At 33.3% G+C, this 14237-nt stretch overlaps 1 protein-coding gene across 2 annotated transcripts; it reads right to left on the reverse strand.

Annotated features, from left to right (window-relative positions):
- Positions 1–3464: 3464 nt before the first annotated feature.
- Positions 3465–12964, reverse strand: LOC18586267 (structural maintenance of chromosomes protein). 2 transcript variants are annotated; one of them, XM_018129502.2, is made up of 18 exons: positions 12659–12964; positions 11789–12010; positions 11303–11398; positions 10239–10291; positions 9919–10015; positions 9725–9798; positions 9326–9443; positions 8131–8241; positions 7812–7891; positions 7020–7086; positions 6164–6229; positions 5487–5594; positions 5225–5355; positions 4962–5028; positions 4787–4854; positions 4619–4712; positions 4178–4248; positions 3465–4058 (listed from the first exon to the last, which is right to left on the reverse strand). In XM_018129502.2, exons 1-18 carry the CDS (start codon positions 12806–12808, stop codon positions 3704–3706), a joined length of 2028 nt encoding a protein of 675 aa, XP_017984991.2. In that variant the 5' UTR covers positions 12809–12964; the 3' UTR covers positions 3465–3703. The 2 variants fall into 2 exon arrangements, with proteins under 2 accessions (XP_017984991.2, XP_017984992.2); XM_018129503.2 differs by having other exon boundaries at positions 7812–7888; positions 12659–12962.
- Positions 12965–14237: the final 1273 nt, after the last annotated feature.

Consider the following 14237-nt stretch of genomic DNA (forward strand, 5'->3'; position numbering starts at 1 on the left):
AGCAACAAATAACTGTGGGGTATTTCTTCTGAATGTTTGAAAATCTATCATATGCTTCCAAATATAAAATTCAAAACATTATGGAAGTTCTTCCAATGGGCCATCCCCTTACTGATGTCTCTTCTTTTTCTTTCTTTCTTGAACTTAATATTTTGGTGGCTAATTCCTCACTGCTTTTCCATTAAAATAAACATAAAAACCTAACACATTGTTGGAATCCCTTCTTTTGACACTTTATATTCAGAACACAATAACAATCATTAATGATCTCCAATCTGAATTGTTAGTTTTATCATCTTTTTATCATGGTGGCTCAGGTTACTTGTAAAGCACTGTAGCTTACATCATTAAGACTTAATTATTTGTTGGGACCATAAAAAAGCTGGTTTTCATTATCCTTAATTATCACAGAAGGTAAAACTATGATTAATATCCTGAAAAAATATTCTTAGTCTGATGATCTGCTATCATTATTTAGATCTGATCATTCTGATTACTCCATATGTGCTTTCTTGTGTATGCAGAAATCATATCAATGAATACACCACCACCAATTTTGTTCTGATATGATGCAGAAGAACTGGATAAAATATTTTGATGTGGATCATGAAATATCTCACTGGGAAGTCAGTCCACATCCTGGTAACACTTTCTCTAAAACAATTAGATATTTTTGGAATCTCTTTAGCCAAGTTTCAAATTTGAAAGCAGCCCACATTTCAAAACCTGGTTTCCAGGCATTCTATCATCACCAGGATATTTTTATTGAACAACTTCTGTCTGTATCCCTGCACCTATAGCCGATAAAAACAAGAACCTAGAGTATAAATATAAGTACTGATCAAAGAGCTAAAGAATCACTTTCCATTACTTGTAATTTTTTTGTACAAACCTTTTACTGGATTCCAGGGTTTGTTTTTCACTTTTCAATGACTGTTTCCTAGTATAAAAAAATGACCCATAGATTCCCTTACGTGTGCAGTCGAGTTCCTTAATTTGATATGTTCCATCTTCACCCTTTGCTCATACTTTATATATATTTGTTAATCTGTCTTCTTTTCAGTTATTCTTTATTACTCAACAATGACATATAAAGAGAGTTAAAGAAAAGAGAAGACAATGAAAGGAGAAGCATTAGTTGTTGACTTCAACTAAGAAAACAACACATGATCCGACAGTTGATGGTGGTGGTGGAATGAAGGGAGGAAAATGTGGATGAAATTCCTGTGAAGCTCGAGACACTCTTTTGTTTTTTGCTTTGTCTTCCCTTTTAATACACTCCCCTCGTTTGAAGCTATAAATATTCTCTCTCTCTTTTTTGATTTTAATAAACTATAACAAATATCCCCAAAGGGATCCTTCCCTTTTCACCCAAATTGTTATATAAATCAGTTTTTGTTTAGAGTGGTTGTATATATGTTCATGATTTTATGTAATTGAACTACTGTTTCTTGCCTTAATTAGGTAGTGTTTCTCAAGTCTTTCTTGGCCATATTCAAAGCACCATCATGTGTCATGTTATGAATCATGGAGTGTTTATTCATTGGATTAAGAATAGGCCGGTACAAAACACAAGTGTAGCTTACTTCAGTCATTATTCAAGTACAAAGTTGTCTATTATCTTTTGTTCTCTTTTTCTTATTGTGCAAGTGTTACAGTCCATATTCTTACTCCACGAGTGTTACAGTTCACACTAACCTGTAAAGTACTATCCGTTTTGACTTATTGAACTTTAATGTTTTGTCTCACAAAAGGGACTTCACATGTTAGAGATAGTTTGAACACTTATATATATTCAGTCATACTCTAATACACACTTCAACTATAGCTCACTCTCTTCCATGATAGGTCGCTAATACCCAGAATCAGTTTTGATGTCAAATGTTATGATCAACGTCAACTTGTAAAGTATCGTCCATTTTTACCAATTAATTTTCATTATTTTATCACACAAAAAGCATCTCATGAGTAAAAATGTAAACACTTAAATACGTAATCGATATGAGATTCATAACTCTTCTTTTAAGACCTTGACAGCAGGCATCTCCATGTTCGTGAACTTTGTTTCCCTCTTTCTTTTTCCCCTTTTTGCTGGGCAAAGAAAACTGCGTTCCATACAAGCAACAAGAAGGGTATTGCTATGTTGATATGGGACATAATTATGATGAACTCTCCTTGTTTAAGGCCTAGTGTCGTTGACAGGGCAGGGTCACAGAATAAAGTTACAGAAAGGAACCAAAACACACAAAGATAACAACAATTTTGAGTCCTTTTCATTTCATAAAAATCAAAACAAGATAACCAAACAACACTGCCTGATGGATTTGGTCAGGTTGATTCTGATACTATAACATGAGGAGTTCATTACAAGTATGAGAGTAAACTTTCAGGACTGTATTATCCTACATTGAGATGTAGCAGAACCAGGTGGCCAACATGGTTTCTTTTTAAAACCACCGTAGAATTTTGAATTTGATAGTGAACTTAGCAGACATGGTGTGGTTCAGCTATGTGAAACAAACAAGGAAAAAGTATATGAGAAAGGATAGCCATAGATTTATTAGTCGGAATGACCCACCACCACCCAGAAAATCAGGATTGGAGGGTGCTCTGATTGGTTTAGGTATTGACAAGTAGAGCCTCTTCGAGGTCGACCGGAGGGACACCGTTGCCGGGTATCCCACCAGCACCAGCAAAAGCAGGAAAACTCTGCAACAGCAACGACACGGTTGCTAGCCAAAAAAATAAAAACCTTTTGGAAGAGATTTTGGGGTTGGAAAACTTTCATCCCACTAGCTTCTGTACCCTCGTGTTGAAAGCATTGGAGGCCCCTGGAAAATGATGGTGCCGTTCTAAAGATAAGACAAATTCGAATTTCTATATCAGGAAACCTTTTCAATACAGCCAATCTTCTTCTCGTGGGGTTCACCATTCACCACAGCCCCCTTGGTTCATCCATTGTTCTTCGACCAAGTCACTGATCTTTTACGGCAATATATAATAATCATTTCTTTTTTCTTCCTTTTTTTTGGTAATGAATATCTTTATCGATCATCCACTTTGAATCGAAGAAGCATATGTTGTGGCCATGCTAAGTGTCACGGTTCAAATCAAGTTTAGTGGACAGTATATCTTACATGTTGGTATTATTTTCTCAGATTCGTGGTTAATCTAAACTGTGATAGCTGATACTTGTACTATCATGATCTATACTAAATTGCAAAATATTATTTTATCTAAAAAATTATACTTTATAAGTAAAAAAATGATATAAATGTTTAAATAATTAATCTCACTTTAAACTTAAATTAATACATAACTGATGTGAGACTCATAATTTTCCTTTTAGAAGACTATGACACCAAAAAAGACTCAACCTATTGCATCAGCTCTAACCCTGGCCATCACACCTACAAGTTCTTCAGGTTTGAGAAATTATCGATTAACCCGTAAACTGTTAAGGATTCACAAAGGATACTGATTCAGTCGTTTTATAAATTCCATATTACAGGTTGAAAGTATTTACAGATGAATGAACAAATCGAAACCCCATCCAACGTTACAGAAGTTACAACGAAAAAGCTTGTTTCTAAAATGCAGCTTTTTTGGCAGGTAGATATCGATACAATGTCATACTAGTACACAGGCTTGCTTATATGTTTGACTGAGCATTATAGTTTCCACAAGGTTAAGTTTATCCGATCTATTTGCCTGATGCAGAATCACCAGATCTCAACTCCCTTTCAAGTTCATCAAACTCCCAACCACCTATTTCCTCTGCTGAGTAGTCTTGGCCAACCTTCCCAAACTCCGACTCCAGCTTTGCTAGTTCTGCTGCAGGGTCTAGCACCGGCAGTGTTTCAGGATTCTTCTTCGTATCAGGTTTGGGTTGTTTTGATTCCAGAGCTGGGCGTGGAGATAGAGTTTCCTGAGGCGTCTCAATAGGAGTATCAGCCTTTGGAATCTCCATTTCTAAAGTTGGCCTTTCAATAGCTTCAAATTCCGCTCTTAACTTCTCAATGTCATCAAATAGCTCTTTAACTTTGGGATCATCCTTCCTGGATAGGGGATGGGAAGGTGACCATAAAAACCTCATTCACAGGGAACTGAAGAAAAGGCAAGGGATGGGAGTGCAAAACGAAAGGTTGAAGTTGCATGCAAAATGTATTTATCTCACCTTGAAATTGTCCCATGCTGAGCATAGAACTGCTCTTTCATGTTATCCACCACACTGAAGGTTGTTATAATCTGAAACAAGGAACCAGTCAACAGATGGCTCTACAGCCGAGCACCTTTGCACCAATTTTTTAAAGACCAACTAAGTACGCTGTAACATCTAGATTTATGAATCTCTTAATGATAAACTTTGGAATCAGAAAAGGTAGGGTTTAAAATGAAAAATGCTTTAATACAAGTGGAAAAAAAAAAACTTAGGAATAGGTGTTTTAATTGCTGCAAAACCCTGCTAAATTAAAGAATGAGAGAAGGAAAAAAGGTAAGGAGGGAGAAAATCTGCATCCGCAGGGCCTAAGCTTTAGATGACAGCTACTCATGACATGCGAAACTAAATATCTCTGAGTCGGCACCTTTTGAAGAATAAAAGTAAAGACATTTGTACCTTGGCTTCATAATCCAAATATTCCTCCTCAAGATGTTTCCTCGGGTTTAATTCTGTGGATCCCTCATTGCTCGGGCTATATGAAATCTCTGATCTGTCTTGTCAGGCAAAAGGAATAAGAAATTGCTATAAAATAACTAATAATTATTTATACAAAAAGTACAGTACCTCTCACTCAACTTCTTCAGGTTCTCCACAAATTTCCCGATACGACTAATAGAAGGGCCCAGCTCTTTCTGCAAAAGAGTACAAGATTCCAATAAAAATATGTGATTAAGGTGAGACTTAATCATAAGTTCTGTTCTCAAACTAAATATTTCTTTTAACAGAATGTATTTAATACCTCGTAAGCTGAGAGAAGAGTAATGGCCAAGTTCACAAAATAATCCTCATGTTGCTCCAATTCCTCGCTGGAAAATGCAAACAAGTAAACCACAAAGTCAACAAATCCAGTATTGTAAGCATTAAATTTATAGAATTAAGAGCAGAATTCATAAGATTTTCTTTCTTCAATGCAGAGAATTGAAAAACATATTCAATAAAGGATAATACTTAAAAACATAATTGTCCTACTCAACAGAAGAAAAGAAATATTAGATTACATACTCGACTTTTTTGTTCTTAGTTTCTGCATATGAGGATTGGAGAAGCCAAGTATCTTCCAAGAAATTAATCCACGTATGGATAACTTCTGCTTCTACTCTAGAGGCAGAAATGGATTTTGACAGTTCCTCTTCCTGTTAACAAATCACAGAGAATTCTCAGACATCTGAACCATAAGTTCGCCATAAAATTATCAAGATGCAGTAATTTATAAACATTATAGCTTTATAAAATTTATATAGAAATTAGGAAAAAGAATCCTCACCTTTGTTTTCAAATGGGCAACAATCTGATTGTTAGCTTCATCAAATTGATCTCTTTCTTCCCTAACATTGCGTAGACGCGCATTAGCAGCAGCCAATGAGATATTAACCTACAACATATGACACAAAAATGGTAATGGGACAGAATCCACATTTGTAAACAAAAAGTCATAAAACGAAGATAGAACTTTCTATAGCATGAATACAAAGGAGGTTTACACCTAAAGGTTTCTCAAGCCGCATGTTTGCACAGTTATATGAGAAGGCTCTACTACTTCATAATTGGAAAATAATATGCATTCCTTACTAATCAAGTGCAGAAAATGAAACTTACAACAGAATTTAAGTAGTACAATGAAATAAAATATACATAAAAAATATTCTTATATCTTCCACAGTAACCTGATTACAAGCTAAGTAACTTTTAACCTCACCACTCAGCCCACACCCACACCCACCCAAAAAAGAAAAGAAAAAACATGCAAAAGATCTGCTTCATTAAAGTATACAGTGACCACCAATAACAACAATAAATATAAAAATACTGAATAAAAGAAACAAAAATTATAAAGTAAAAAGTAAAAAAGAGGGAACAATATATAGGTAATCTAAATCAAACATGTATAAACTTTCCAACAGCTAATAAACCACAACTAGAAAGAGAGTGAAGTAGAAAGACCTTTTTCAGTTCTGCTTCAAGTTCATCTCTTTGTTTCTCAAGCTCTGAAATCTCAGCTACTATTTCCTGGATATTGTTCATTAGAAGAAAATTTCACATTTCCCATCCAAAACAAATAAAAACAACAAAAACTACATTCTGAATTGCACACACCATGCATCGCTTTCATTGTTTCCATGAAAAACTTGCATGTTTTATGAATGGCAACAAAAGCTCAGTCAAGAATTAAATAAATAAACCGTAAAGATTAATTCTCTATTTTACAGTGTATGCATTTCTTTTGTTATAAATGGATACCCATTGGGCCTCACTCCTTCGGCTACACAAGTAGAGGTAGCCTTTTCCCATCCCCTAAACCTCCATTCTAAAGATGCAAACCTAAGACCTCAAGTTGGAATCTCATGTTCTAACCATTTGCAATGTCGCCCAGGGACTTTTAAAACAGCATATGACACCATCTAATCAATGCTATGTTACTGCTGTGCAGCACAATGATGCATGAAATCACGAAAAGAAACAGAACTATTCATTCATATGCCAATTTCAGAGAAAATCATCCAGGAAATAATTTGTTATGCTAAACACCAAAAATCCACCAATATCATCAACTAGTTCAAGACACTGAATATGCAGAAGATAGGACTTGGAGGTATAGCAAAAATCTTCTGCAGCAGGCCTTTTTGAAGTAGTCATGATTTTGACAACGCATTAATTATAGACAGTAAGAAAACACCTAGCTATCAGAGTTTAGAAACAACTTGTAGCAATCATATAACCCAAAATTGCAAGACACTAAATTTTTCTTCTTTAATTTCGCATTGCAGACAAAGAGAACATATCAGCACTAGTAAACAACCTTCTCTCTTCCATCAGCTTCACTTGCTTTGGCCACACGAACAGTTAAGGCCTCCTCCTTCTGAAGTCTGCCAATAATAAAACCAATGACAAGTCTTACATAACAAATACCTTTTATACGTAAATATTTAGATTATTTTAATAAACTCAGAATTAGTTATATAGAGGCTTCAGATTGCTTTATATCTTGCTTTGATGTTCTGTCTTTAAGGATTTCATCCAGATACCTCTGAACTACAAGTAGCAATATTCCAGACAAGCACCAAGCAATCACCAGAGACAGGTTAAGATATCTTGAAACCACTTTTGCCAATTAGCTTGGCAACCCAAGGCTAAACTTTTCATCATGAATGATAAACAAAAGTAACATGAAGGAAATTTTGGTGGAAGGTGCATTCACAACTCATAAGAAATAAAAAGCCCAAACCAAACAGTTCAGCATACATTTTTTAAAGCGACCATGAATTATGGCCTCAGATAGAGAATCCAACTTGTTTTCTGAACAATGCTTCGTACTTTCTCGGAAAATTCAAATAGGAGCTATCTAAAAAAGGTACTAGTGCTTTTTACTATTTAGCACCTAAATTAAATGACTGCAATTTTGCTTGTCATAAAACAGAAGTACTAATGAGATAAATGTAAAAAAAAAAAAAAGCTGGTTAACACTGTCACTGACGCTTTATAATAACACAATGTATCACATAAAAAAGCAGACGTTAATTTTTATCTCGAGTAACAGCATTGATAAAACAAAAATATTATTCAGAACAACTCTAAAAGATTCTTAGCATACCTGTGATCTGAAATGCGTTTCTCAGCTTTTGCACTGGAGTTGGCAAGAGACTCTGATAAGACCTTCAACTTATCAACCTGCTTAAATAAGCAATATTATGCAATTAAGTTCAAAATAAAGGCCCCAAGAAATGCTGCATTTGCTAAAATGGACACTATCCTCTTTTTAAACTTTTAGCTTGAATGAGAAAAAGGTGATATATACTAAATGAAACATTTAGATATTTGAAGCAAACTTTAACAAAAGCAGGATGAATATACATAATCATGCTTATTAAACATAACAAAGGAAACAATCAAATAGCAAGAAAAGTTCATACCTTTTGAGCATGAATCTCAGGAGAGTCTCCATTGTTGAGAGACTTCTTCTTCAGCAAAATTCCTTCCAATGTGGAACAGATTCGTATTTGAGCAAGTGCTTCTTTCAGAGCCTACCAAAAGGATAGGGTGGTCAACTTTCATAGTTTCTTTCTGGGGAAAATTTTTTTGGAAGTTTAATATCTTTTTGGGGGGAAATATAGCCATGGTACAAATCACTAGATATAGACAAGTAGCTTGCGAATTAAAAAATGAGTAGATTCAGCAAATCAGACTTCTTTTCATTTTTCTTTGGGGAGGAGTAGGCCATGTCAACTTGATTTCAAACTGTGGACAAGAGCCCCTCTAATTAGATATCATAAAGATGTAGATGGTTATCAACTAACAGCCAAGGAGGCTTCATGATGTGGTGACTGGCATACTTAAGCCTTTTCTCACTCTATATGTTATGGCTCTTCGCAGACCTTCAAATTTTCTTATCTTGAGTATCAGCCTAAGCTGGATTAACGTTTTCTATATATGAATTTATCAAGATGCATCAAAATGGGAGAGCTAATCAGATGAAAGCCATCAGAATAAAGACTTTTTTGCAAAAGCAATTAGTCTCACACAATAAATAAGAGTATGATCATGCACATACGAAGTAGGAACTTGCAATTAAACAGATTTGACACCAGAATAAGGACAAGCGATAGAAATGAAAAAAAACAAGAGTAAAAGGAGAATAGTCTTGAAAATACCAAAAAATATCAATTTGTGGTGAAGGAATACCATATAATATTTTTATTTCTGTAACATCTCCCAGTTTTTATACTTCATTTTCATGCAGCTATGCCTAGTGACAACGGTTTATTTGATTGTGACTTTTTAAAGGGTTATACACATGATCAACCACAAAGCAAAAGGACATAATTAGCATCAAGCAATTGCAAGATAAAAGAGCAACCATACATACATATATATATATATGTATGTATTTTTGCTCTTCTATCTTGCAATACACACACACACACACACACACACACACACACGATAATTCTTTTGTCTCAGAGGTAACAACTTAACATGAATTCCAAAAATTGCTTCCTTGAAGTTACACTAGATTTTTCTACTCAATATATAACACTCTATAGCATCTAAACTACCACAAAAAAATAAGAGAATGTTACCATAACTCAAACCAAGCTCACTGCTCACCTCAATAGTCGCTGCAGTAGTCTTTTCAAATGCATTATCATGACCCTCTTTTGGCAGTTTCTGGGAAGCACTCAATTGATCAAGTTTTTTCTTCAGATCAGAAGCTTCAATATCCATTCTGTCATTTGAAGGCAGATCAAAGAAAAAAAAGATCGAAAGTAAAGTGTATTCAGGATATTAGAAGGGGTTAAAACTAATTTGAAGAGAAGAAAAATAAAATAATGTATAATTATGAAAGAAAAAACCGTTTCAGGGCCAAAAACACACAACATTTTATCATTGTCACAAACATGAGCTGATAACTCAAAGCCAAAGTACAGAAAACAAGACAGGAAAGACTATAACATTATAAAATTGGGCTAAAAGACAAGAAAGGGAAGCTCTTTGTTCTTAAACAACCTTACAAGATCAGCATTGATTTTCAACCCCGTTATGGCACCTTGTGCAAATTGAAGCAGTTCCTCCCGCTTCACCTGTATAATCCAACATTTGAAAAGATTGGGGAAAAAAAAGATAAGAAAAAAATGGAAGTTAAAACATGAATCTTTGTAAATGAACTGCATTGTGAATGTAGCATAGGTTTGAATAGTTACCAGCACTTCATCTTGGTAGCTAGAAAAAGCAGTAGCTAGATCCTGTACACTGCTCACTATTGCATTGTGAACTTCTTTTCCTCCAGTGAGGCAGAGCCTGCAGGTAGTATTATATAATTAAAGCAATTTTCCAAATCCAATTTAAGTTTCAGGCTAAATATTCGTGATCATAAATTATTTTCTGGCTTCATCAAACAAAATCTACAACATGCAGAAACTGAAATCATTCCGCAAAGCAATTCATTAAAAAACCTGGCAAACCCAAAATGTTGTTCATCCAGTCTATAATAAAGCAAAAGTCATAAAGTGAGAGGACTTGCCCAAACATCTCCAGGAGCAGAGAAATTTCTTCATCATTTGGTGCTTCAAGAATCTGAATAATAAAAAAGATTTAACCTGCGTTAACCTCCATGATCAGAAATTCCAAAAACATAAAAATTCATTAGAACTACTTAGTGGCATTTTTTTAAGAAACAAGAAGCTCTCACTGTCATAACATTAACTCATTAAGGCTAGCAAATAATGACAAGAAGATCTCCAAATCCTGATCATGATTAGATAAAATTTCAGAAAATTAGACATCCATGATACTCCAGCAGAAAAAGTATCAATATCTACAACAACTTATATGTACTCAAATTAGATAAAACACAACAAACTCAGATCTTTCTAATAACCTTCTTAAGAAATAATTCAATCACTAAAAATTTCTACCTAACAATATTAATACCTAAATAATAGAACTATGACATACTGCCATATTAAGGTCAGTAAATGTGAGCTACAAAGATTCTTATTTGTATCATTTTATTTATTTCCTCATTGTCACTATCCCATTTTATATAGTCAAAACTAGGTTGTTATGATAGCGCAAGGCATAACTGGCCTTGAAACACACTCATAACTCACCAACCTTAATAGGAATTCAATGATCTTGAACAAAATTTAAAGGGTAATGCTCCCCTTATTCCATCGCACTCTGGACCAAGGGAAATTTCCAGTAAAGACATTATAACCCTGGGTCTCCGAAGCTCAGGTACTAGGGTAGTCATCTGTTTATATTTGGACCATCGATCACTCAGTTATCAATAGGCAATGTCAAAAACTTAACCAGGTTCCTGATAAAATGTTAATTTCTTTTTGTTTAAATAATCTATCTTGATTGTTCATTTTATCATTTTTTGAGAGCAAGATTTATATACAGAATTATCACACCTGAAATGTTGACTTTTCTAAACCCTTTAATTGCCTAATCCTCTACAAAATTAGCGAAGCATGGCAAGAAATGTTCACAAAGGCATATGATGTTCAACATTCTAAACTAACTTGACAAATTCTGATCAAAAAGCAAATATGAAAAACTGACCAAGATACCAAATCATACCATAGATATTGTGATGCCCTCTAAAGCCTGGCTTTGAAGAAAAACCTCTCGGAAAGTCATTGGTGCACCCCCAATATCAGAGTCATAATACAAGACCTATCCGTCATTAAAAAATAAATAAAAAACGAGAGTTAAGATACAAAAAACTTCTTTATGAGATGTAGCAACTTTTTAACACTTCAAGTTGTTTCAGAAAAAACAATCAACAGGATTAGTTTCAAGATCCAACAAACAACAATACACTTATAACAATAATATGTGGATATGCTGATAAGGTATCTTAACATTTTTCACCTAACTTATGCAAACAATATATAATTTGATATCAGACTACTAGGAAAAAGTCGACCTACCTTATTCACTTATTAAGTGGACATCAACAAATTCATACATTTTACAACTCAATAACTAAAGAAAGGCATGAATAAGTAACACATAAGGCACTACATACAATTTGGTAATCATTACCATACAGGAATAGCTCACCATAGACTGTCTTTTTGGGTTCTCCTTTGCTTCTTCAGAAGCAATAATTTGCTCAAGGCTCTTCTCACTGCCTTCAGATGAACCTCCAGATAACTTCTCAATTTCTTTCAGTGCAACCAACCATCTTCTCAGCACCATAACTCTCTCCGAACCCCTACAAGAGATTGCTGCTTCCTCCAATCTTTTTATGGTTTGCTTTACACTCTTGAGACTCCGAGACCCCTGCACAAATGTGCAACTTAAGCAAGTCCAATGGGAATATTATAAGAAACGTACAACAGAAAAAAGAACTGCTAAAACCAAACAGAAGAAAAATTTTATTAATTCAAATTAAGAAGATGGAATGATAGCTGATTTTTATATGATAACTGACTAGATCATAAAGCTGTAATTTACTACTATTCTACATGTCACATTTTGACATTAGATCAAACTTTTCTCTTCCTAGCACCATTACTTGAAAGGAAAATCACCAAAGCCACTTAAAGTTACAAAAAGACACCCTAATAGACCAATTTGTTAATTTTGAATAAATGCCTTTTTTTTTTTCTTTTGCAATTATTACATACTTCATTATTCTCTAATTGAACAACCAAAAAACACAAACAATTGAAAACCAAAATGAAAACACTAAAAGTTAACAAACATGAAATTAAAATATAATAAATAGTTTCCAAAATAAAGTACTAAAAAATTCCAAATAAAATTTAAAAAAAAAAAAAACAAATTTTCAACCTGCAATTTCAAACCTTCCAAACTAACTAAAATTCAGCCTCAAATTCCAATCCAACCTATACACCTCAACACGCAAATAGGACAATTTTTAAATGTATATATATATATATACATGAAGAAAGAGAAATAATTTACAACGCGATCCTGAAAGAGTTTGGCTCCTTCAGCGACAGCTTGACCGGCGTGATGAACAACGGTATCGGCATAGTTCTTGATGTTTCGAGTGAGGTTATTCTTGTTCCCAACCTCCACCGCTTTGTTCACCGCCGTTCTCAGCCACGACATGTCGTTCCTTTTTCTCCTGTCACCGCCCGATCGATCAATGCAATTATGTTAAATAAATTTTCCCTTTTCTTTTCAGGAATTGTAGGGTTTTTGTAGGTCGAGGAAGAGAGAGAAACGAGGAAAAATATTTTTTATTATTTTTAGTTGTATGATGAAGGAGAAGATGAAGAAGACGAAGTTCGGATGTGGACTTTTTTAGGGCGATGTGACGTCGTTTTGGACCACACAACCTACCGGTCTTGTCCTGTCTTCAATACTCCGTTAGATATTTTTTGGCTTTATTTTTTCTCTCTGGAAATAATAAATACGTAAGATTTTATTTTTTATTTTTTTATCAATTTATAATTTTGGGAAAAGAGAATTGAGTCTAGTTTTTTGTATAAATATTTTAATTTTCATTGTGAAGAGTGTAAACTTCGATATTATTTTTTTATACTTCATACAAAAGTCGATAAGAACTAAATTAAAAAATTATTCTTTTTCATTTTATACATGTCACTCTTTTCTTCTTAAAATTCTAATTCAAAAAGAAAATGTGCAAGTTAAATTTTTATTTTTCGTTTTACGATGAATTACTGAAAATTTCATCCATTCTAAAAAAATTCTTGAATCGATATTGTTAAGTTTAAAAAATTGTGTCAATTTATATTATATAATTAATTGATCCAAAATAATATTTTAAACAATATTTTTCGTTCTTTTTAATCAATTTTGAGTTTTGGAAAAAGAGAATGAAAATTATTTTTTTTGGAAACTTTTTTAAATTTTATTTTTAAGGATGTAAATTTTAATATTATTTTTATATATTCCGTGTCACGGACTAGAATTTAATCCCAATCTTGTACAGTCTTAAACTTATAAATTATGGTAAAAAATTTATATTTATATTCTCAAACTTTATCCCATCTTTTATTGACGTGGGATGTATGACATTCTACCCCATTCATGTATCTCTTATGACGGTCTCAAATCAATAAATATTAAGATCTACTCTAATATCACTTGTCATGAGTCAAAACTTAAACTCAATCCCGCACAAGTTTAAGTTTTGAAAATAAAACTTAAGTAAGCTTATATCACGAGCTCATATTCTCAATTCAAAATATATACTTGATCAATGATGAAAAACTCACATTTATATTTTCAAGACTCATTCATCTCTTATTGATGTGAAATACGTGATATTTCATATGAAAGTTGATATAAATTAAATAAGAAAAATTACTCTTTTTCATTTTATATATTTCACTATTTCGATTCGAAAATAAAAGAAAACATTCAACTTAAAATTGTACTTTTCATTTTTCGATGAATATTTGAAATTTCCATCCATTTTAAGGAAATTCATTAACCATATTGTTACTTTTCGAGAATATCATATAATTAATTGATTCAAATTAATATATTAAAACACTATTTTGTATTTTAT

This window comes from Theobroma cacao, chromosome 10, assembly GCF_053813885.1.
Source record: "Theobroma cacao isolate CCN51 chromosome 10, ASM5381388v1, whole genome shotgun sequence".
Lineage (NCBI taxonomy): Eukaryota > Viridiplantae > Streptophyta > Magnoliopsida > Malvales > Malvaceae > Theobroma > Theobroma cacao.

Excerpts from the sequence above, each read along its gene's own strand:
- LOC18586267 (XM_018129502.2), bottom strand. The coding sequence starts at position 12,808 with ATGTCGTGGCTGAGAACGGCGGTGAACAAAGCGGTGGAGGTTGGGAAC. Across the intron at positions 12,011-12,658 it reads AACTCTTTCAGGATCGCGTT|GGGTCTCGGAGTCTCAAGAG; the intron begins GTAAATTATTTC and ends ACATTTGTGCAG. Across the intron at positions 4,713-4,786 it reads CTGAAGAAGTTGAGTGAGAG|ATCAGAGATTTCATATAGCC; the intron begins GTACTGTACTTT and ends CTGACAAGACAG.